Raw genomic sequence first — 22,121 nt, forward strand, 5'->3', positions numbered from 1 at the left:
GGAATTTAATACACTGTCTGTTGCAAATAAAATGATAATTACTCCTCTGTCCAAAAGTTCAACTTCCTTTGTTTCCCTCACCAGTTCTGAATTCTTGTAGCTAACTGGCACCCGTGCAAGAATGAAGTAATTTCTTTCCTCTGTGATTTATTTTCTGATGATAAGTAAGCAAAAATACTATAAAAAAGGGAAGAAAATGATGCCAAATGAGTACTTCTCAAAAACACAACTCCAGAGTGAGCAGGTAAAATGAAGTCCTGTGTATCAAGAATAAAGCTACATGATCATATCTATTTCTATACAGTAAAAATAAACTTTTTAGTAAAATATGTATCAGGCACATAATGCTAAGAGCTTTACATGCATTATCTCATTTAACCCTTGGAACAACATTGCTTGCATGGGAAGAATCAATCCACATTTTAAAGACAAAGACACTGGGGTTTTATAGACGTTAAAAAAAAACACAAACCTGCTAAAGGCTAATAAAATAGAGTCAAGACACAAGTGCAGCTCTGCATCCGAGGACTGCTATGCTTGACCCCTTCCCCAGGCTTTACAATGTTTATACAAAAGCCTTGAAAAGCCCGTTGCTCAGAAATGCACATGGGATACTATATGCTGTCAGTAGAGCTTGAACAACAAATCTTTTGTTACAATTCTATTTTAAATCTCTATTCAATGCATTCATTTCTTCACAGTAGGTGCGATATGGTCAACTTATCTATATCTTTCTTAAGTGACTCAGGTGTGGCGTGATTTCCGATGATCATTTAAGTGAGTTTTTTGTTTGTTTTTAGGTATAGAAGATTAGTGTAAGAACAGGCAGAGTAGTGAAATACCAAGCTCAGAGAACGCATCTATCATAAGCTCAGCTGAGACACACAATGTATAGAGAGGCCACCTGACATGTATACATCATCTCACTTTTCTGCAGGAGCAAAATTCTACTAAAGGACTAAGCTAGACTAGGAAAGAAAAGTTGAGTAGCCTGGGACTAAACCATACGTCCATTCCCCTCTACCTCCACTCTAGTTTTAGTCAATTTCACTTTGAAAAACCTTCATCCAAGGATACTAGAGCATTCATTCATTGGGCAAAAACAGACCTGATACTCTGTTAGGAGATGACAGAGGTATGTATGAGCAAAACAGATCCAGTCCTGACCTCAGTCTAGTCTAGTATAGTATAGAAAAGACAACACTGTGCAATTCATCACACATGCACTGGAAGGATGTTCATGAAACTACCATGAGAGTTTTTCATGAAAATTTCAGGAGAAATTTCTTTCTGATCCTTGAGTCAAGAGTAGTAGTTGGAGTACCTGATCTGTTTTTAATCCCATGGACACTATACTTCAAAACTAACTGAACCTACTTTCTTTACTTTTTAAAGAATTTAGGGCCCACCTGTGGCCCATTCACCCATCGGACATAAGATGCATTTCAGCAACTGCTTCCTTGCTAGTCCAGCTGATACTCTTAATCTTTTCCCTTCCTCTTTTGTTTCTCAGCTAGCTCTTATTTGAGTATTATATTTTGTTTCCTTAATCTTTGGGAAGAAAGGTACAGTAAAAAAAAAGTAAAGATAAGTAAATAAAAATATACATACACATGAAAATTTTAGGAAAACTGAGCAATATGTGCTTATTCCAAAACTTCAAAAACTGACTCTTTAGAAATACCTTAAATCTTGACAAGACCTGTTTTTATTATTTTCTCACCCTTAAGTTCTTGAGGAAAAAAAACTGATGGAAAATTCTTCACTTTTTGCCATCCAACAGTGTTCTTTTTTTAATTAGGTGAGGATTGAATGCAGAAATCAACCATTTATAAAAGAGAATTTCCCCATATGCCATCTGACATATATAGAACTTGCTCTGGTGATTAGATGATATTAAAAAAAAGAAATGACTTTAACTGTAATAGAACACATTTTCTATTGTTACCAGGTCTAGATTTATGATCTCAGCACATTATTCTTAAAGTAGTTGTATAATGAAGTTCTAATCACTCTGTAACCCAAATCCTAGCTCTCATTTGGAAGAGGAGATCTATAGAGGAAAAAAGGCTTAATTTAAAGGTCAAAGACATTATTGGTGATGCTGAAAATGATGTGCCATTTTATATATAGGTTAAAGTAACATCTTTAAAAATTTGATTTTTACAACCACGTTAAGAACAATTCAATTACCTTGTTACTTTTACTGTTACGGAGAATGTTATGAAGAATGCATGACCTTAACAAAAGGGAGAAGAACAAAGCAGAGAGAGCTTCTGAAAGAGAATATGGACATCTCCACAAAAGCAGATACAGGACATAGACACGTCTCATCTTTGCGTACTCACTGACACACAAAATTATGTTAAAAGATGACAGTACTGCATGTGGTTATTTTTTAATCACCAACATCATTATCAATCTATGAGATCCCTTTCCTACTTTTATCAGATGAACACATAATAAGATCAGTATATAGTTAGATAATATTTTCCATTTAACTTTTCCAATGGCCTTAGACTGTTAAATAAGTAAATCTACACCTGTGACTTTACTTAAAAAATATTCAAATTAAATGAACTACATTAATAAATCTGTATGCATATATATGCAGATGTACTTCTTTTTAATACCAGACAAAAGACACATCATTGTTCCTTTCCCCTAAGCCGTCACAATTGGTGCTACCATCAGATTCTTATCTGCTAACAAAAAGGGCCCAAGGGAGCAACACTGAAAGTTTTAATGGAATAATGCCAAAAGGAACATATTATACGTTAAACAGATGTTCTAGTTTTGAGAGCAATTTGAACAAAGATAAGCAAAGTCTCCAAATAAATCCCAAACAAATACTATTTCCTTACAGCCTACATACACCAAATTATAAACTAAACAAGATCTAAATACTAAGTAAATACCAGTAACAATAATTATCATTGTCATTCTTATTTATAGAAGGCTTACTATGTGATAGGAACTGTGCTAATAAGTATTTTACATTATCACTTTATTCCTCAAATCTTTAAGTAATTCATGAATAAAAACTAGTGACCACTGCCCCCCCCACCCCATTAAGTGATCGTTACACTTAATTCTGAGCAGAGAATATAGTCCTAGCTTAGGTTTCAGATACCCAGTGTTTGCAGCCCTTATGCTCGGTGCAAATTTTAAATGTACAGAGCTATTTTTTTTCATCATTGAATCCCCAGCATCTATATGGTACATGACATGCAACAGATGCTCAATAAATGTTTGTTAATGTTTATTAATTGAACAAGTGAATGGACACAATTTACTCATTGGTTTTTATAGAGTAGGAAGGATCTTCATGGAATATGGCAAATGTATTAAGCTCAACGAAGCCATTGTAGGAAGATTTTTAAAAATTAAATAGTTTAAATATTGATCTCTTTTATACATAAAAGTCTTTTATTTTCCCCTGAAACCAAATATAGGTGAACTATATCCTAAGACAGTGACAATACCTACAATACTTTCTCTGGGCATAATAGGAGCGTACAATTTAGTTGATTTAAATATGGATAGTTGAACTACGAAAACATTCAGCAGTATTTTAAGTTTCAAAAAGGGACTGATTATATTCAACTACAATTTATTAAAAATTTAAGAGTCTAGGGATTGGGTGCGATTGCTCTTAAAACTAGTAATTGCCATAAAATCATTTAAAAGTAACCACCTAGTAACAGTTCTTCCCAAGATAAAAATATTCTAGTAGCTTGACTTTTTATGCTAGGATAACTTAGGAAATACACAGCAGATATAAAGGTAAATTCTCAATTTCTGACCTTCATCTACCAGGAGGTCAAGAGAAACAACTCAACTGTTCAGCTCTATTAAATCACAGGCTGGCTTTTGGGTTACTGGATAATGGCATAGAGTTATACCTGTTTTATATCAATACTGCCTCAAAAAAAGTACCAGTCCTCTACTATATTTCTACACATCTCCATCAACCAGTAATTCTGAACCTGCAGAAACTATGAAAATGATCATTTTTAAGTTTTATTTTCCTCCTTTTAATCCTTTCTAATGACAGCATTTAAGGTGGTGTTTATATGCCTGAATGGTTTTTATTATAATAAAATTGCACAGGTCTTGTGCAAGCCTCTTAATGTGATTGTATTTATCCTGATAAAGTCTCCATTTTAAACTGGTACTTCCCAGTTACCTACTCTTTCATGAGGTGAAATTAATGTTCCAGAATGGCTCTTTGGAACATTTTTATCAGTATCTTAATCTGTCAGATTTCACTTATCTATCTAAAACAAAAAGGACTTTACCTTTATAGACAACAAAGATTTTTTCCCTCAAATACTATAAATATGGCTGCCATTTTTAACTAACTGTACAATGTCAAGTAACTGTGATATCTGCTAACAGAACTTTATAGGTCAAATATCCAATTTGCATACATCATTTTTTTATTATTTAAAAATTTTTTCCAAGCTTTACTGTATGGTTGGCAAATAAAAACTGAAGTCATACATCTTTTATGTTCTTTCTTGGAGTCAGGAATAGAATGAGTTAATCAAGAACAGAAACTATGGCATATATGGCTCAGCTTTGAAACAATCCACATAAAAAGTTTCTTTTTAATCTAAAATATTGTAAGCTTCAAAATGATTATACATACCTAACAATAAGCCTTAAAAATAAGCTCTGATATGAATGTAATACCAATGCTTCTATAACTTTTTCAATAAGAAATTTCAGGAAATCCTTCAAACTCTATAAGCAAACAACATTCTTTATAATATTGCAGAAATTTAGGAAGAATTACATTTATTTATTGTATTGGCGGAATTCAGGAAGCTTGCAAGCTACCATTCTTCACCCCTATGATATGTGAGATGTAACTCACCACAACATTAAATGCATTCACTGATTTTTCTAATCATTTAAAAATGAGCTCTTTCTAACCTTAGGACAATTAACAGCCTATATAATTTTAAAAGGATATTTCATATAGTTTGCAATTGTTTTAATATAATTGGTCCATGACTATGTATTAAAACACAGTTTAAATAAGAATACACACAGAATCTCTAATTAATTCATCCCATACCTTCTGGAATCAGGGAGGCACATTAATTATAAACAAATAAATTTAAGCTAATCAAGAAGTGACAGGAAGTTTGTACTCAAATTTTGAACTTCTAAAAGTAAATTATTACATAATTAGAATTCCTCACATAATTATACTACAACTTTGGTTTTCATACAGGTTTGGGCAATTTGCTGGTTATTGGATAAGATCTTGTTTATAAATTGCCAGTTAATCCTATCACATTTACTTTTAGCTCTTCAAGCTCCTAATTGTCCTAAAATGGAAAGAAATCTTAATTGGAGGAAATCTCTTGCTGGCAAAAGGTTTTAACTACTTGGGGGTCAGTCAGAACCTAAGACCTGATGATAGTAATACAAGTGTGTTAAACAAGGGGGAAAGAAATCTCAACAATCAAGATGATACTATTTACTCAAGGCAGCAAATTATTTTTTCTTTGGTTAGACTGTATCTATAAATATTTTTCTTCTAACTTTAAACATGGAAGTTACTAGATCTTTGCAACTAGAGACCATTCATAAGCCACTGACAACACAAATAACAAGCAATCTTTCTCCTTCAATCACACACACACACACACAGAGTATATGAAAATCTGGCCTCTGAGATTTCACCTCCCTATGAATTCATTACTTAAATCACAGAGTTAATACAGTAAGAAGAAAAAGACAAAAATCTACCAACTAGGCTGAGCTGCCATCCTCTCCATGTAGTCTTTGGCCATATCTCGGGCTTCCATGTTCTCAGGATACAGCACACAGAACATTGCTAAGGCCCCCAAGTTGTTGCCATAAATCTCATTCCAGCGGGCGCTGTACTCTTTGGGATCCCAAGGAGGGAGGTACTCCAAGGGGCTGGACAGCATGGTGTTCACAGCCTCAGTGAGCCGGGCGGCAATGTGCTCGTGGGAGCTGGCGGCCCTCAGCTGGAGCTCAGCCACCTCCGCCCTGGAGAAGTACAGCATTGGGTGGCTGTCGTAGTTGGCATTGGTGAAGGGGATCATGACTTCTGGATTCTCGTCTGTGACGCAGGCTGACACAAAGCAAAACAAACATATGAAAAACACACTGGGAGCCCCCCGTGTGTGAGTCCTCATCGTGGCATCAGATCTCCAAATCTCCAAGGCAGCCAAACCATCTTCGAAAGATCCTACAGGAGAATAAAAAGGAGAGGAGGTTATGTCAGCCAGAGGACCACTGAAGCAGGAAATATATGGTAGGCAGCCACCTTGCATACTATGAAAATTAAGCTTAAGAATTTTCAGATATTTCAAAAATGCAACAAACATTTGAACTAGGAAGAAACTAAAACCTAATAATTTAATTAATTACACATGATACATCAGATATCTTCATTGTGGAAAACAGAACTTTGGACTTGGGAAAATGGTGTAATATTTGCTCGAGTAGAGAAGAAAAACCCTAGCTGACATTCTTCTCACATTTTATTGCACAAAAGTGTTTCAATTTTACGGTATTTTTGGACATTATTATGAAGGCTACAATAACCAAAAGCTGGTGGTGAAATGTCTGGGAATCCGAATGGACGTTAGGAAAAAAATCAGAAAATCCTGTCTTAATACAGCCTCCTGCACTCTTAAGTTTTCCCCTCCTTCTAACATTCTCCATTCTGAATGAGGGATTAGGATCAATACATCTATATGAATGTGAGCAGACAAAATATTATGAGTAAGGCTGAATATCCTCTTTGTGTCAGCAGAAGGTGGGGACAAGGACTAACAGAAGTAGGGTAAACATCTGCTAAGCCCATGCGTTCCCTGGGATGACATCAGCAGGCATGCAAGGCAAGATCAGACATGGGGCTGCTGGGACTGGAGACTGACATGCCTTCATTCAGAAAATAAAATGCCAGACTTAAAAGGCTGAAAGAACACGTGTGCATTTTCCCATTATTATTTGAAACTACTGTCTGCTTTTTTCATTTCGCACTCGGGATTTTGGTGTCATTCAGTTAAGTCAGACATTTAAACCAAGCTCACATATTTTCTTAAACTGCTTAACTTTCTTGAAAATCCTTTTCTTCAGTGGCAGCTTTGCTCACTAGTTAAAGAATGTCTTTCAAAGTAGGAACATTAAAAAAAGAAACCCCTCAGCCTGGTCTATGTCCCACATCTGGGATAAAGCAGGCATAAAATCCCCCAGAGGCAAGTCAGGGAATTCTTAAAATTCTTCAGAGGGGAAAGGTTATGGAAAGCAGACCAGAAAAAGACAGTTTTATGTAAATAATGAACAGTAGTTTTCAATTATTAGAGGGAGAAACTGATGGAGAAAAAATCAATCTCCCCAGCTGAACGCAAACCATTTTTCCAAGGAAAATCTGCCTCATCACATTCAGAAGAAAGAAAACCAAGGGTTTAACACACATTGGAGAACAACCCATACTCTTAACTTGGTCTGTGTCCAAGTGATGCAACACAGCATCATTTGTGGATGCTGCCATAAACTCTAGTATTCTTTATACTTCTGAATGTGCGTTAGCCTATATATTAAAAAGTCAGTGGCAGTGTGTGTGTTAAGTATTTTAGACTTACTTCAAGAACAGAACTTTTAAGGAATAAAAAGTGAATATAGCCAAGCTACATAAAATATATAAAATAGAAATAACTCTTGGACTCTACCCGTATTATGTCTAGCACCCAAATCTTCAAGGCGGCTGGCTGGACCCTTCAAGGTCAGAGAGCTAGCCAACAGAAACAGTCTTCGGTGGTTATGACTGAGGAGGGCTGTGGTCTCTGGTAACACAAGAGACGTGGCTCGCTCTGAAAGCTCCCTCCCCACCACCCTCACCCTGGCGTTTATTTTCTGCTCTTAAGAGAACAAGTGTGCTAATTAAAAAAAAAAAAAAAAGCCTGCATATATTAAATCCCCACTGGATGGGGCCATCAATGCAATTAGCACTGTGAGGGTCTTAGGCATCCAGGGTGAGGATGGCTTGGAGGTTTCTCCTTTAACCGACCTCTACATAGATAGAACTGAGAATCTTCTCTGAGCTACTGGTTTTTAAATGTGCGGCTCAGGTTCTAGGTGGGTAAGCAGGTGGCGTGGGGTATGGAGGGATGGGTTGGAAGCTATGTGAAGACTAGAATCTGTATCTCAGATTTTGTACATGCTAAGTTGCTTCAGTCATGTCTGACTCTTTGCGACCCCATGGACTGTAGCCCACCAGGCTCCTCTGTCCATGGGACTCTACAGGCAAGAATATTGAAGCGGGTTGCTGTGCCCTCCTCCAGGGGATATTCTCGATCCAGGGATTGACCTGGTCTCTCATGTCTCCTGCACTTGCAGGAGGGTTCTTCTATACATACATTCCCTAAAAGGGGCTAAGGCTGATATGTTTTATTCTCTTACTTTCTCTTTTTCTAAGGAAAAAAAAAAGTTTTATTTTTAAATTTTTGGCTGCACCCTGCAGCATGTGGGATCTTAGTTCCCCAATCAGGGATCAAACCCACACTTCTGCATTGGAAGGCAGAGTCTTAATCACTGAGAAGTCCCTGCTTTGTTATATTCTCTTTTTCCTGCTTTATGTACAGCACCCTCCTACCCAGGTCTGGAGTCGCTGAGCTTAGAGAAGCTGCTCCAGTAAGACCCTCCCAATGCAGGACTGAACCACGCTGTGATCGCAGCCACTTCTGCCACATGGCTTCCAGTTACATAGGACATGCCCGAGTCTATTTAAACTAGAAGCGTTGCTCCTGAAGCACAGACCTCATTAAGATGTTGTTTTGGGAATGATGCCATCTCAATATGCCAACTGTTACTGAAGGTTCCCTAGTTATTGCTTCAAATTCATGTGGAGGTGTCAGGGCAGCAAGGCTTGAGTTACCACACATTGAAAACATTCCTGTTGGAATACATGTGGGCCAGGGTACAACCCACAGAAATTCTGCTAAACGATCATCTACGAAGACGGAGAAGAGACTGTGACACTCACAGGGGCACAAATTGTGCTGCTCTCCTTACGGCATACATGCAAGCAGCTATGAAGGCCTTTGCTGATCTACCCAAAGAGTTAACATCTCCTGTATCTGGCTGATGGCTGCATTACATGGGACTGTTTCAGCTGTTTATGCCAGACCTCTCTAAAGAGGGGACCACACCTTCCTTTTTGCATCGCAGGGGTTAGCAGTATGTGCCTGGCATGTACAAGGCAGTTCACAGACACTGAACTTCTGGGTTTAGGAAGTGACAGAGGGGATCTTATCACTAAAATGAGCAAGGAGAACTCTTACTCCTTACTTGAAGCTAAAGCAAGTTCAGAATTTTTGAGATACAGTTTCTGCGAGGAAACAAATAGAGAAAAATACTCATGGGGCCTAGTCACTACTGTAGCCTAAAAACCATTCAGTAGTTTACCAAAAAAAAGAAAGAAGAAAATAAATGAAACTTAACTAAGGTCTTTAGGCTGGTAACCCAAAGGGAGACCTAGTTCTCATCTACCATCTTAAATCTGTCTAGGTTTTTATTGAAAAGCCCCTATATCCAGGTTTGGGGTTTCCCTTTAACCATCTACCTTCAGCATTCTATGTACCCTCTCTGCCAAGGGAAGAGCTAGAATTAGATGAAAGGAGCATTTCTCAAGGCAATTTTAGGTGGACACTGGTGGCTAGGCTTTATGCTAACTTCATGTACTTATTTCAGTGCATATTAGGAAAAGCTATAACTATGATATCAAACCAGATTTCAACAGATACATAAAGTTCCTGTTTAAAATACATTTAAGTTTAAAAGTAAGTTTAAGGCAAAAGCTGTTGAAGGTGGTGCCTGAATGACCAAAATTTGGAAGATGCTGAAGGCTAAAGAGTTTACCAAAATGACCAACCGTGACCCTCCCCCCTCTCTAACACAAAACACAACCAGTTTCCTTAAATCTTTAAGCTGCCCTTGGCCCAGTTCAGGAGCAAGGCACCCTCAAAATGGCAAAATCGTGAGCTCCGCTCAGAAGCTGCCTATGAGTAGTGCACAGTGTACTCATAATTCAGTTCTCAGAATGGTTCTGAACGACCCTTTTTAGCCTCATTTCCTCCAACAGCCTTTCTTTCCTCTTCTCTTCCACCAGTTCTCTTTCCTAATTCAGTTTTCCTTCCCATTCTTTTATCTCACTCGAACAGCTCAGAGAGCAAAACATTCCTAACTTTAGACCTAATCAATGAATACAGTACAGTTGAGATCATTCAGACAGAAATATAATCATTTCTCTGCTTGTATGCACCACATACATCTGCAGCAGTTCAACCGGCATTATGCTAAGGCCAAGTCAAATAACGTAAAAAGGATTTAACGAACTGCCCGAATTCCAATTATCTTAAGTAGGTCCACACAGAGCAACAATAAGCCTAAAGTTATTTTGCTTTAATTCTGGTTCCAACAATCCATTGCAGATACTATGACTGCTGACACACAGCGATTTTGTGTGAAATGCTCTTCACATATTTAATAACTTAACATGGCAAAACAGTACTAAGAGTTACTCTCACAAATCTCAGTATAAATATCTAGAGACAGAAATAAACCTGAATCTCCTAAGGCGTAAACCAAAGTTCTCTCCTTTAGCCAAATGTTTAACATTCAATAACATTAAAAGTTTCCATTTTTGTCGTCCTTACACAAAGAAAGCACAGAAAGCGTATGCCGAGAAGGAAAAGAATTGAAAACTATACCAGCACATTGGTTTTCAAAAATGAAGTGGGCTTCCAAACAGTCTGAGGTGATTTATAAATGAAACACCCAGTAGTACAAAAGTTCTTTCAGTTCCTCTGGTTTCAGAAATATAGAAAGTATAAAGATGGAAGTAAGAAATCACCCTATAGAAAGTAAACCATGTCCCAAATTAAGATGGATTTAAAAACCCCTTAAAATATGTGCCAAGTCTAAGGAACACAGCACTAATTAACATTATGGGCATGGAGTTGGGCAGACATGTGTATAAGTTGTCTACTAGTTTTGATCAACTAACTTCGGCTCTCAGAACCTCCATTCTCTCATTCATAAAATGGTCCCAACTTCCTGAGGCAAATAAATATTATATAATGCACTTAGCATAGAACCTGACATGAAATAAGAGCTCCATAAATATTTGTTATTTTTAACAAAAAGGAAGACATTTCAGACATGCAGGATAATATTAACCTACCCATAAAATATTTTATTTGAAAAAAATTAGTATCATAAGTAAAAGAAGGAGAACTAGAGATACCAATTGACTAGGGCAAGGTCACGCCACACATTAAGAGATTTAGCTGAAACTAGAACTCAAGGCTCCCGATTCTTTCAGGCAGCATTCGTAGTGAGCTCAACGCTCATTGGAAAGGAAAGCATATGATCCTCGACATTCTTCAAAAATTTGTTGGGGGTTTTGCCCCCAAAGAAAAGTATAAACATTAAAGGAACTATTAACCGACTTTGATTGCTTTCCAAGGCCAATTAATTATTCTCAGTGTACAAAAAGTGACTACTTATTACTGTATTCTCTGGAAAGAAAGGCACAACAATACAGTAAGTGCTGGGAAAAACAATCTCTGGCTGGGGAGCTATTTCCAGTAACAGGTTTATATCATGGAAAGAGTACAAGAGTACTTGGAGGATATCTACTGCCATTGCCAGAGATGATGATTTCACCTCAGTCCAGGGTCTGGTCTTAGCTCAGACTATCATCTCAGCTGATCATCCTTGGAGATGGAAGCTGATGTTATGATAATAAAACTAAATCCCTCCCCCCTCAGCATATATAAAGCCAGAATGTCAGTGCATTCATTTTTCAGAAATACAACGATCAAGAAGACTGGGAAATATTTTCTGGCTTCATTAGAAAAATACACAGGAAGCAGAAGTATTAGATAATTGCCTGGTGTATAAGGAATCAGAACAAAGGCAGTGGGAAGGGCCCTGGGCTTGGAGCAATTCAAACGGTCAAGAATACCACCATGTTGTACTTGAATGGAGTCTGCATTGTCAGCCCCTGTCACAAATGCCCCTGGGATACCACTAAAAATAAATGCTAAAAAATGAATTGTAATAGGGTGATTGCAGCCATGAAATTAAAAGACACTTACTCCTTGGAAGGAAAGTTATGACCAACCTGCTGCTGCTGCTGCTAAGTCACTCCAGTCGTGTCTGACTCTTTGTGACCCCATAGACGGCAGCCCACCAGGCTCCCCTGTCCCTGGGATTCTCCAGGCAAGAACACTAGATAACATATTAAAAAGCAGAGACATTACTTTGCCAACAAAGATCCATCTAGTCAAGGCTATGGTTTTTCCTGTGGTCATGTATGGATGTGAGAGTTGGACTGTGAAGAAAGCTGAGCACTAAAGAATTGATGCTTTTGAATTGTGGTGTTGGAGAAGACTCTTGAGAGTCCCTTGGACTGCAAGGAGATCCAACCAGTCCATTTTAAAGGAGATCAGTCCTGGGTGTTCTTTGGAAGGAATGATGCTAAAGCTGAAACTCCAGTACTTTGGCCACCTCATGCGAAGAGTTGACTCATTGGAAAAAAACCCTGATACTGGGAGGGATTGGGGGCAGGAGGAGAAGGGGACGACAGAGGAAGAGATGGCTGGATGGCATCACGGACTCGATGGACGTGAGTCTGAGTGAACTCTGGGAGTTGGTGATGGACAGGGAGGCCTGGCATGCCACGGTTCATGGGGTTGCAAAGAGTCGGACACGACTGAGCGACTGAACTGAACTGAATGCTACTTAGGAAAGAACAGTAAAACGTGCACCACCAACCCCTCCCCAGAGCTCCTGCACCACCTCCACTAAGCTCAGCTCAACAGTAACCATTCTAATTTGCCCAACCCAATGGACAGGCCCAATAGTTAATACTGTGTTGGCCAAAAAGTTTGTTTGGGTTGTCCTATAAGCCGAACAAACTTTTTGGCTTACCAAATCTATGTCTAGGACAGCTGACCCTCCCACACTAGAACTGGAGGTGCCCTTATTGATGAAGGGCTAAAACAGTCTAGTAAACAGACAACTGAATGCCCCTGACATTGTACCCTATGCCCTGGTAAACGCGTAGACTTTGCAGAAGTTTGCAGCTTCAGCTCCTTCTTCATGCTTCCACTGAACCCAAGTTCCCTTCCTGCTTAGGCCTCCAGTCAGGTTTTAGGCAAACCAATGGTCTGAGAGCACTAATATCTCCCAGCAGAGCTATATATTTCCTTCTCTGATCTATTTTAGGATTTGACTCTCAAAGAAACCTATTTCCAAGTATTTGAGAAACATCTTGCGGTGGTCTCACACATACTGCTGCACCATTTCCATATGTTTTAAGTAGAATATACATATATATTTAAAGTCCTCCTCGCTTTTCTATTTCAATTTTATTAAATGCATCATTAGGATAATTTTAAAAATTATTTTTCCTCAGTATAAAAATAAAACCTTATAGGTCCTTCGTAGACTTTTGTAGTGAAATAAATCTAACATTATTCTTAAATATATCAAATGCTAAGAAAACATATGGTTTTGGTACCATACAATCATTCCCTAAAATTATACTCCCTGATGTGTAAAGCCTATGGACTCAGCCAAAAAAGAAAAATTTAAAAACCAAGCACTCTTAATCAAAATGAAAGTTCTTTTTTTACTGACGGCTTACTGTTTCCTTATTTAAGGGTGAAATGAAATATATCTCCCCAAAAAGTCATTTCCAAACAAAAGTCCACAATATGAAATTATAACATACGGAACCCCAAGAATTTACACAAACTACTGAGGGAGTAATCATAACCCTGAACCCACAGAGCAAAACCACACTCTGTAGAATAATGGTGTTCACCCCCTTCATACTCAATGCTGGAGAAACTTTAGGTTAGGTCTGTAAGTTAAGTGCCGCCCTGCACAGTAAAAGAAAATTTCCACGTGTCTCTAGGAAAGTTGTTTAGAAGATTCCACATTTTCTCATTCTACATTTTCTCTGAAGTTCACGTCTTTGCAACATCAACAACAGTAACTGTATAACTTCTTTATATAAGAAGGAGAATTAAGCTGGATTATATTTTTAAATGGTCATACATATTTTCTGGCGTCAAATCTGAAATCTCCATCTCACATGCACCGCAGACTTTTGTTTGAGTAATTTAGTGGCTATCAAACTGAAGGTATATTCAGGCAGAGAGTTTTGCCTGCTTCGCATTCCTACAAAACTAAAAACCATTAAGATTCTGTTTTTGAGAGAGTGGCTGTCCTACAGAAAGCAGAGAGGAAGTAAAATTTTCATGGAGGCAAAGAGAGAACAGGATGGAGAGTAGGGGGAGAGAAGTATCTACAAAGCCACTGAAGAGACTACTAGAGTACTGAATTTTACCTGCAAAAATGCTCAAAGAGAAAATGAAATGGTTTTAGACTCTCTAAGACAAGCTATAAGTAAATTCTAGTTTATCTAGCAGTGTAACAGTTGGATATCTTCTGATCAGTACTTGATACAGTTTTCATGGATTTTCTTAATGATGACATGGGACGACAATATCCTATTTTCAGAATTTTTTATTCTTACATTATTTTCAGAGTAATCTAATGCTGAGTATGAAAGTCGCTCAGTCATGTCCAACTCTTTGTGACACCATGGACTATATAGTCCATGGAATTCTCCAGGCCAGAATACTGGAGTGGGTAGCCTTTCCCTTCTCCAGGGGATCTTCCCAACTCAGGAATCAAACCCAGGTCTCCTGCATTGCAGGTGGATTCTTTACCAGATGAGTCACCAGGGAAGCCCAAGAATACCGAAGTGGGTGGCCTATCCCTTCTTCAGCAGATCTTAGTATAATTAAGTGTATTTCTTTTTCGGCATTCTGAATCTTTTAAAAAGTGGTAGCTTATGTATTTTAAGTTTTCCACTGTATTATTTTCCAGAATTGGAATACCAATTCCCTACCTATACTGACTTTCTTGTATTTATTCATTAATTCAGCTATGTATTGAGCAGCCATAAACCTAGAAACTATATTAGGCATGAGGCTACAAGGTAAAATTTCTCCCTTAGTCCAAAGCAATTTATTTAACTTATTGTACCTGGCCCCAAAGAAAATCAGCAATCCTTTTTGTGTTCAAAATTTTTTGGAATCAAAGATTTTTCTAGAAGAGTCTCAAAAACTAGCTTTGACTTTCTCAGCAATAGCTTTAAACAAGAAAACACCATTTTCTGGCATAACTGACTAAAAGCATAAAGCATGTAAAGAAGATGAATAAAGATAATGAAGCCAAGAGCTAAATATAACCTCATACAGTTTCAAATAACAGTTAACTTAAACCAGGAGATGTCCATGAAAACTAAAGGAAAAATTTTCTTCCTGCCACAGATTCATAAGGGCAGACTGGTGAGGCAGTTAAGAAGGCTGGCCCAGGGGTCAGAGTGGCTTTTTTCACCACTGTGTGACTGTGGGCAAGCTAAACCAATTCCCTTACTTAAAATGAAGAGGACAATGGTATTTGTCTCACAGGCTGGTTGGGAGATTAAATGACATAACACCTAGGAAGTAATTAACACTTTCTGGTAAGGGTTCCCCCAAAATGCTAGTTCTCATCATTCGCCTCAGAACCCGATCAGTGATTGAGGGCACAAGCAGGAGCCAGACTTAAGAGTTTGAATCCCTGCACCACCACATCCTTTGCGATGTTCCTGTTTCCTCCTCTGTAAAATGGATAAAATGATACATTCCTCACAGGATTTCTGTGATCTTAAATTAGCTTCAAGCATTAAAGGGGCCACTGGGATTTAGAAAGTGTTCAACAAATGCTAGCAGTTGTCATCATCTTGTCAATAAGAACACCAAGGTTAGTCCACAGGAGAGAAAGCGCGCCATGACACCAGGAGGAAGTGCTCACAAACCATCACTCACAGAGGGTTATTTTTAAAATAGGTACAATGCACCATGTATTCATAACCTTGTAGAGTCTTCAAAAGCCTACAAATACCAAATATTTTGACAAATATAAAGTATCTGATGCCAAGAAGTTGGTCTTTCTTCCTGCTCAATGGCTCATTTATAACTTTGAGGCTACACATTCCAAGTAACTGAACACATGTGAGGAGAAAATAAGTTTCTACATTTAATACTATTTCTTTGGCAACCAAATTTTATACAGAGAGATGAAGGTTACTGATAAACCATTCTGATTGTATATGTACTCACCCAGTCAGAGAAATACCCTAAACATAGAAACAACAGTCTTGAAGTTTAAAGATGAAAAACTTACTTCTGAACTTAAAATTTTTAAATCTTACGTTTGATTGAAATACATTTTCTACTTCGCATGAAAATGAAAGAAAGTGAAGTCGCTCAGTCGTGTCCGACTCTTTGCGACCCCATGGACTGTAGCCTACCAGGCTCCTCCGTCCATGGGATTTTCCAGCAATAGTACTGGAGTGAGTTGCCGTTTCCTTCTCCAGGAGATCTTCCCAACCCAGGGATTGAACCCAGGTCTCCCACATTGAAGGCAGATGCTTTTACTATCTGAGCCACCAGGGAAGTCATAAATGGTATTATATATTAATTTTCAGTTAAGAATGTAATTCTTTGAATTTGTGGACATAAGTATCTCTAATTCTGTAACCAAATCTCCTCCTTTGATTTTTGAGACATATGACTTCTTTTCTTGGCACCTGTGATGGTTACTTTAATGTGTCAATCTGACTGCAGCCATACAGTGCTCAGATATTTGATGAAACGTTATTTCTGGCTGTGTCTGTGAAAGGTTTCCTGAAGAGATTAGCATTAGAAGTGGCAGACTGAATAAAGCAGATTGCTGTTTCAAATGTAGGTGAGTCTTGTTCAATTCACTAAGGATCTGAATAGAACAAAAAGGCAGAGGAAGGGAGAAATCCCCTCTTCCCTCCCTTTCTCTCTGCCTTACTGATGAGCGTAGACATCATCTCCTCCCGCCCTTAGACTGGAACTTATACCGTCAACCTTTCCTGGGTTCTAGCTTACAGACAATCGCTTCCATAGCTGCATGAGTTGTATGAGTCAATTCTTCTGCCTCAACATCAACTTCCAGGCTACCCTCCCTCCTTTCTACCTCTTTCCTGACTCCAGTCAATACCACATACTTGGAGGTCAGTGCCTGTATTTTTCTAGCCCAGTATCTGCAAACTTCTGTGGGATAAGTCATGACAACAATTATATATTTTTCAGGCAAAGTACCACAAAATACATTTAACTTCTCATACATAATCTACTCTGGTTCATTCATTTACCTATTTACCTAAAACTATGCATATTTAGAATATGTGCTTATATCATCTCCCTCAGCATTAGGTCCTATAAATTTACCCTCTAATGATAATGATTCTAGGAAGCACTAATACCATGTTCAAAGCCCTACCTAGCTATGCAGGAAAGGGTTAACTCAAATCCTACACATTTCTAAGAAAGGACTGGTCCATGTCTGGTTCATGGGAGACAAGTTCTGAGCTCTCATTATATTCTATGTGATAAGAGGATTTTTGGGTGCCTGAGGCCTTGGGCCATATGGTACTTTTAATATCAGACAGTTTATACTAACAATGGGATTCACAATGAACTGTCTTTGCTCTGGGGGACCAGAATCTGAATAGCTAAAGTCAGTCATGCAGGCATTACAAGCTTCCACGACTGAACCCCAATAAAATCCCTGAATGCCAAGGCTCAAGTGAGCTCCCCTGGCTGGCAACTCTTTGTGAGTGTTGTCACATATTCTTGCCAGGAGTGGAACTTCATTAGCAGAGGACGACGGAAGCCTGTGCCCGGTTCCTCCCAGACTTCACCCCGCGCACCTTTTCTCTTCACTGATTTCAGTCTCTATCCTTCGGCTGTTAAACTATAACCACAATTCTAACAGCTTTTTGAGTCCTTCTAGTGAATCACTGAGCCCAACCGTGGTCTTGGGGAACTCCCTGACCTCCTTTTTAGTTCAATGATCTAAATTTCTGTTAGAATTCTGAAAGTCTTGCTATAGCACTTTGTCCCATTACATAAGAAAGTGTCATGATACTTTTCACCAACTCTTTCTCCTTACTCAACTTCTGATATTGTTCCATTTTAAACCCCCCAAAATGATTGTGTCCAAGGATGTTGCTGTTGAAGCAAAGGACACAGCAGAATACTGGACTTAGTATTAAACGGCTTACAAGCTTTAGATATTGTCTAAAAATGAAATACATAATGTTAGCTGGAAAAGCTTAGAAGACTTTCACTAGGAAGTAATTTGCTGGCACTAAACATACCATTCCAGTTCATTTGTTTAAAATTAAAATGTCACTTATTGGATGGTACGTATGGAGTGATGCTTTTAACACTATACACAGTTCTTTTTCATCTCTTACTTATATTTAAGCATTCTTCCATTTTTTAATCTTCTTTTTTTTTTTTTGTCTTCACATTCTCAAACTTTTTTATGTGTAGTTTTGTTCTCATCCTCCTTTTTGTCTCACGGATCATAGTTCCTTGGCATTAAAATCCCTGAGTACTTTCCAAATGTCCTCCTATGAATCATAATCAAAACTCAGAATACCACAGACTTGGTTTGCAGAACAAAGATACAGAGATGTAATTAACCCAAAGACGCAGGCACTGCCGTCTCAGACTTCCCCATCTCAGTCTCAATTACTGGCAATCAATCCTGCCAGAAATTCAGGCCCAAACTCCCTTCCTTCCCTTCCCCGCTTTGTCTCCATATTCAAACCATCAGCAAATTCTGTTGGTTCCATTCTCAAAATACATCCAGAATCCAGCCACTTTCGCCACCACCGTAACAGCCTAAGCCACATCATGTCTTGCCCAAATTACTGCAATAGCTTCCAAACTAGTCTCCCTGTCTTCGCCCTCACCTCCAGTGGTCATTCTCAACACAGGAGCCAGAGCTGACCTGTTCAACCATAACTCAGATTATGTCACCACTCTGGTTAAAACCCTCCAAAGGTTTCCCATCTCATGTACCAACATGTGTGCTTGCTCAGTCGCGCAGGTCATGTCTGACTCTTCAAGAACCCGTGGATTGTAGTCTGCCAGGCTCCTGTGGCTGTGGGATTTGCCAGGCAAGAATACTGGAGTGGGCTGTCATTTCCTCCTACAGGGGATCTGCCTGACCCAGGGATTGAACTTGCATCTCCTGGGTCTCCTCCAGTGGCAGGAGGATTCCCTACCACTGCCTCACCTGGGAAGTCCCAAAGTACCACCAATAGCTCTCAAGTCATTATGTGGACCGGTTGTGGAGTCTCCATATCCTACAACTCTCCCACTCTTTTCCCTCCCAGTCACACAATCTCTCTATCCTTATACACATGTGGGCACTCCCTTCCCAGTGCCTATGAGCTTGTTCCTCCCCCAGACATCTGCACGGCTTGCTCCCTCACTTCAAGTATTTGCTCAAATGTCACTTTCTCAGTGAGGCCAGATGTGACCATCTCATCTAAGCTACATCCTTACCACGTTTAACCACCATCACTCCCTAAACTCCCTTCTGGGTTTTATTTTCCTTCATGGCACTTATAACTCTCTAATTACTGTACAACCTACTTATTTTTTGTGTGCCTGGCTTCCCCCTCTAGAATGTAAGCTCCATGAGGGCACTTTGCTTTTTGCTATATCCCCACCACCTAAGCATGCCCAGCACTTAAGAAACAGAGAATATTTATGGAATTGATGAATTTAATGAACGTGTTTAAGATGCAAAGCTTTAAATACTCGGAGATAACTAAACATATGGTTAGATAACTATATAAATACAACTACATAAAAAGAAAAAATAAAGATCTTTTGAGTATAACTTTTGGAGGTAAAATGTATTACAATGCCTGAACTTTAAAATTAGACTGCTGAGTGTGATTATTAATGACAGAGTTGACTGAGAGCTGCCCTCTGCCCAGCACCCTTCCAACCCTCACTCAGGCAAAGCCCCAGGTATACCCTTGACTGTGGTTGGCTCCTGTACCCCCAAGCCCACCATGTCCTGGTCAACATGCCTGGCCTGCTTCTGACCACAGTCCACTCCCTGAGGATTCCCTGCTGTTTCCCAACATTCTACGAGTGGTTTTCATGGGTTTCCTGACAGTTTTCTCCTAAATGTCACCTCAAAATTTTCAGCCCCTTTTGCATGGGATTAGACATTCTGCTCCTCCCCTTTCTCCAAGCTCAGACCAGCCAGGCCTCCTTCATGCAGGATGACTGCATATGCTGAGACTTTCACTGACGATCTTCTGTTCTGAAATTTAAGTTTCAAATTTAAATTTCCTTCATGTCCCTTGTTTTAACCACATTCCCAAAGATTATCATCATAATGTAATGGTTTGTTATAAAGGTTTTATTATTGCCATTATTTGGATATTTTATTTTAAATTGGAGGATAATTGCTCTGTAATGTATGTTGGTTTCTGCCCTACAACAATGTGAATGAACATTAAGTATATATTCTTTTCCTCTTGAGTCTCCCTTCCACCCCACCCCTCTAGGCCATCATAGAGCACCAGGTTCAGCTCCCTGTGCCATACAGCAGCTTCCCACTGGCTATCTATTTCACACGTGATAGTGCATATATGTTGATGCTCCTGGAAATTTAAAAAAAAAAAGTCCTCTGTACTGCCAACATTTCTTTTATGCAGAGATGTCAAAAGAATAAGGGTGCTTTCTAATTAATTATTCTTCCTTTCACACCTACATTATTCCTATTATTTTGTGCTAAAAACTCCTTGTGACAGTTTTTATAGTTCGGTCTATAAAACATTACTAGTCAAGAAACAATTTTTGAGGAGATATGTTACTAGACAGTGGAGACCATGCATGCTATGAAGAATAAGACAATAATTTCTGAATTGATGGTGACAGATTCACAGGCCAAAACACATTTTCCTGCCAGAAATAGCCCAACTCAGAGCCTGAAACTGCCAGATATTTAATGTTTGTGTCTGTATGTTCTAGGTCATGAACATTTAACTTGGTGTCTATATCCTCATATCAGTGAATTTGCTGCATTTTTTTCTGACTTTGGCATTCTATTCTGGTAGTGGTAGCCCCATTCTTTGTATCTAAAACTAGGAATAACACCTCTCATATCCACCCTACTCATTTCACCCCATCTCTGCTCATGGCCAGATTCTACCTAGCTATTTCTTTTGGTCAAACCTGAAGGAATTCTCTTCATCCATGCTGGAGAAAACTCCTCTTGTACTGATTTTATTTCTTAGACCTTCTTCTTATGTTCTGTCCTACATGAATGTGGAGACTAGATGACCATTTGCCAAGTCAATTCCTGAGTTAAATGGGCAGAGATGACACTTAAGATGCTCCAAATGAAAGATTATGTGAAGTAATTTTGACTCTTTCAGCGATACATCCTTTATTGTGCTCTCCATGGAGGCTGAAAAGCCATTCCCCCCAACCCACAAGCAAGATGGGAACCAGCCTCTTCCGTTCCTGGGGCCACCTTAGTTTTCTCAGTGACTCGTCAGGGGTGACTCTCCTGGCACGTTCATCTCTTGCAATCATTATTTGTCTCTGTACTCTTTTTACTCTTCCTGGGTCATTTCTATTGTTTTGGAATATTTCTCAACCTCTCAGTGATTTGGGAAACTCAGCACTAAAAACCTGTGTGCACACATGAGAAGTCGTGTCCGGCTCTTTGCAACCCAATGGACTGTAGTCCCCCAGGCTCCTCTGTCCATGGGACTGTCCAGGCAAGAATACTGGAGTGGGTTGCCATTCCCTTCTCCAAGGGATCGTCCCAACCCAGGGATCAAACCCACATCTCTTACATCTCCTGCATTGGCAGGCAGATTCTTTACCATTAGCACCACCTGGGAAGCCCAGAGGCATCAATTTCTACCTTACCTCACAGCTGCATATCTACTCACTTACTCATTTTCAATTAACTCCTCAGCAAAATCCTTATTCTGCAACATTAGATTTTTGCCTCTTTTCAAAAGTATTCAATTCTTCCTTTATCACCTATACTTGGGGACAGTAACATATCATCCAAATTTACAGAGAAAATTGAAATTATCCAGGTGGCTCAGAGGTTAAAGCGTCTGCCTGCATCTG

The 22,121-nt window shown here is 38.9% G+C and overlaps 1 protein-coding gene across 4 annotated transcripts in view; it reads right to left on the reverse strand.

Moving 5' to 3' along the window:
- DSE (dermatan sulfate epimerase) overlaps positions 1–22,121 on the reverse strand; it is a 73,833-nt gene that overhangs the window by 39,431 nt on the left and 12,281 nt on the right. For 3 of the 4 annotated variants that reach the window (XM_069599154.1, XM_069599158.1, XM_069599155.1), the window contains exon 2: positions 5,767–6,235. The exons of the other annotated variant lie outside the window; for it this stretch is intronic. In XM_069599154.1, coding sequence (XP_069455255.1) covers positions 5,767–6,182 — 416 coding nt within the window. In that variant the 5' untranslated portion in view covers positions 6,183–6,235. The remainder of the gene's footprint in view (positions 1–5,766; positions 6,236–22,121) is intronic. 4 annotated transcript variants of the gene reach the window in all.

This window comes from Ovis canadensis, chromosome 8 (assembly GCF_042477335.2).
Source record: "Ovis canadensis isolate MfBH-ARS-UI-01 breed Bighorn chromosome 8, ARS-UI_OviCan_v2, whole genome shotgun sequence".
Classification (NCBI taxonomy): domain Eukaryota; kingdom Metazoa; phylum Chordata; class Mammalia; order Artiodactyla; family Bovidae; genus Ovis; species Ovis canadensis.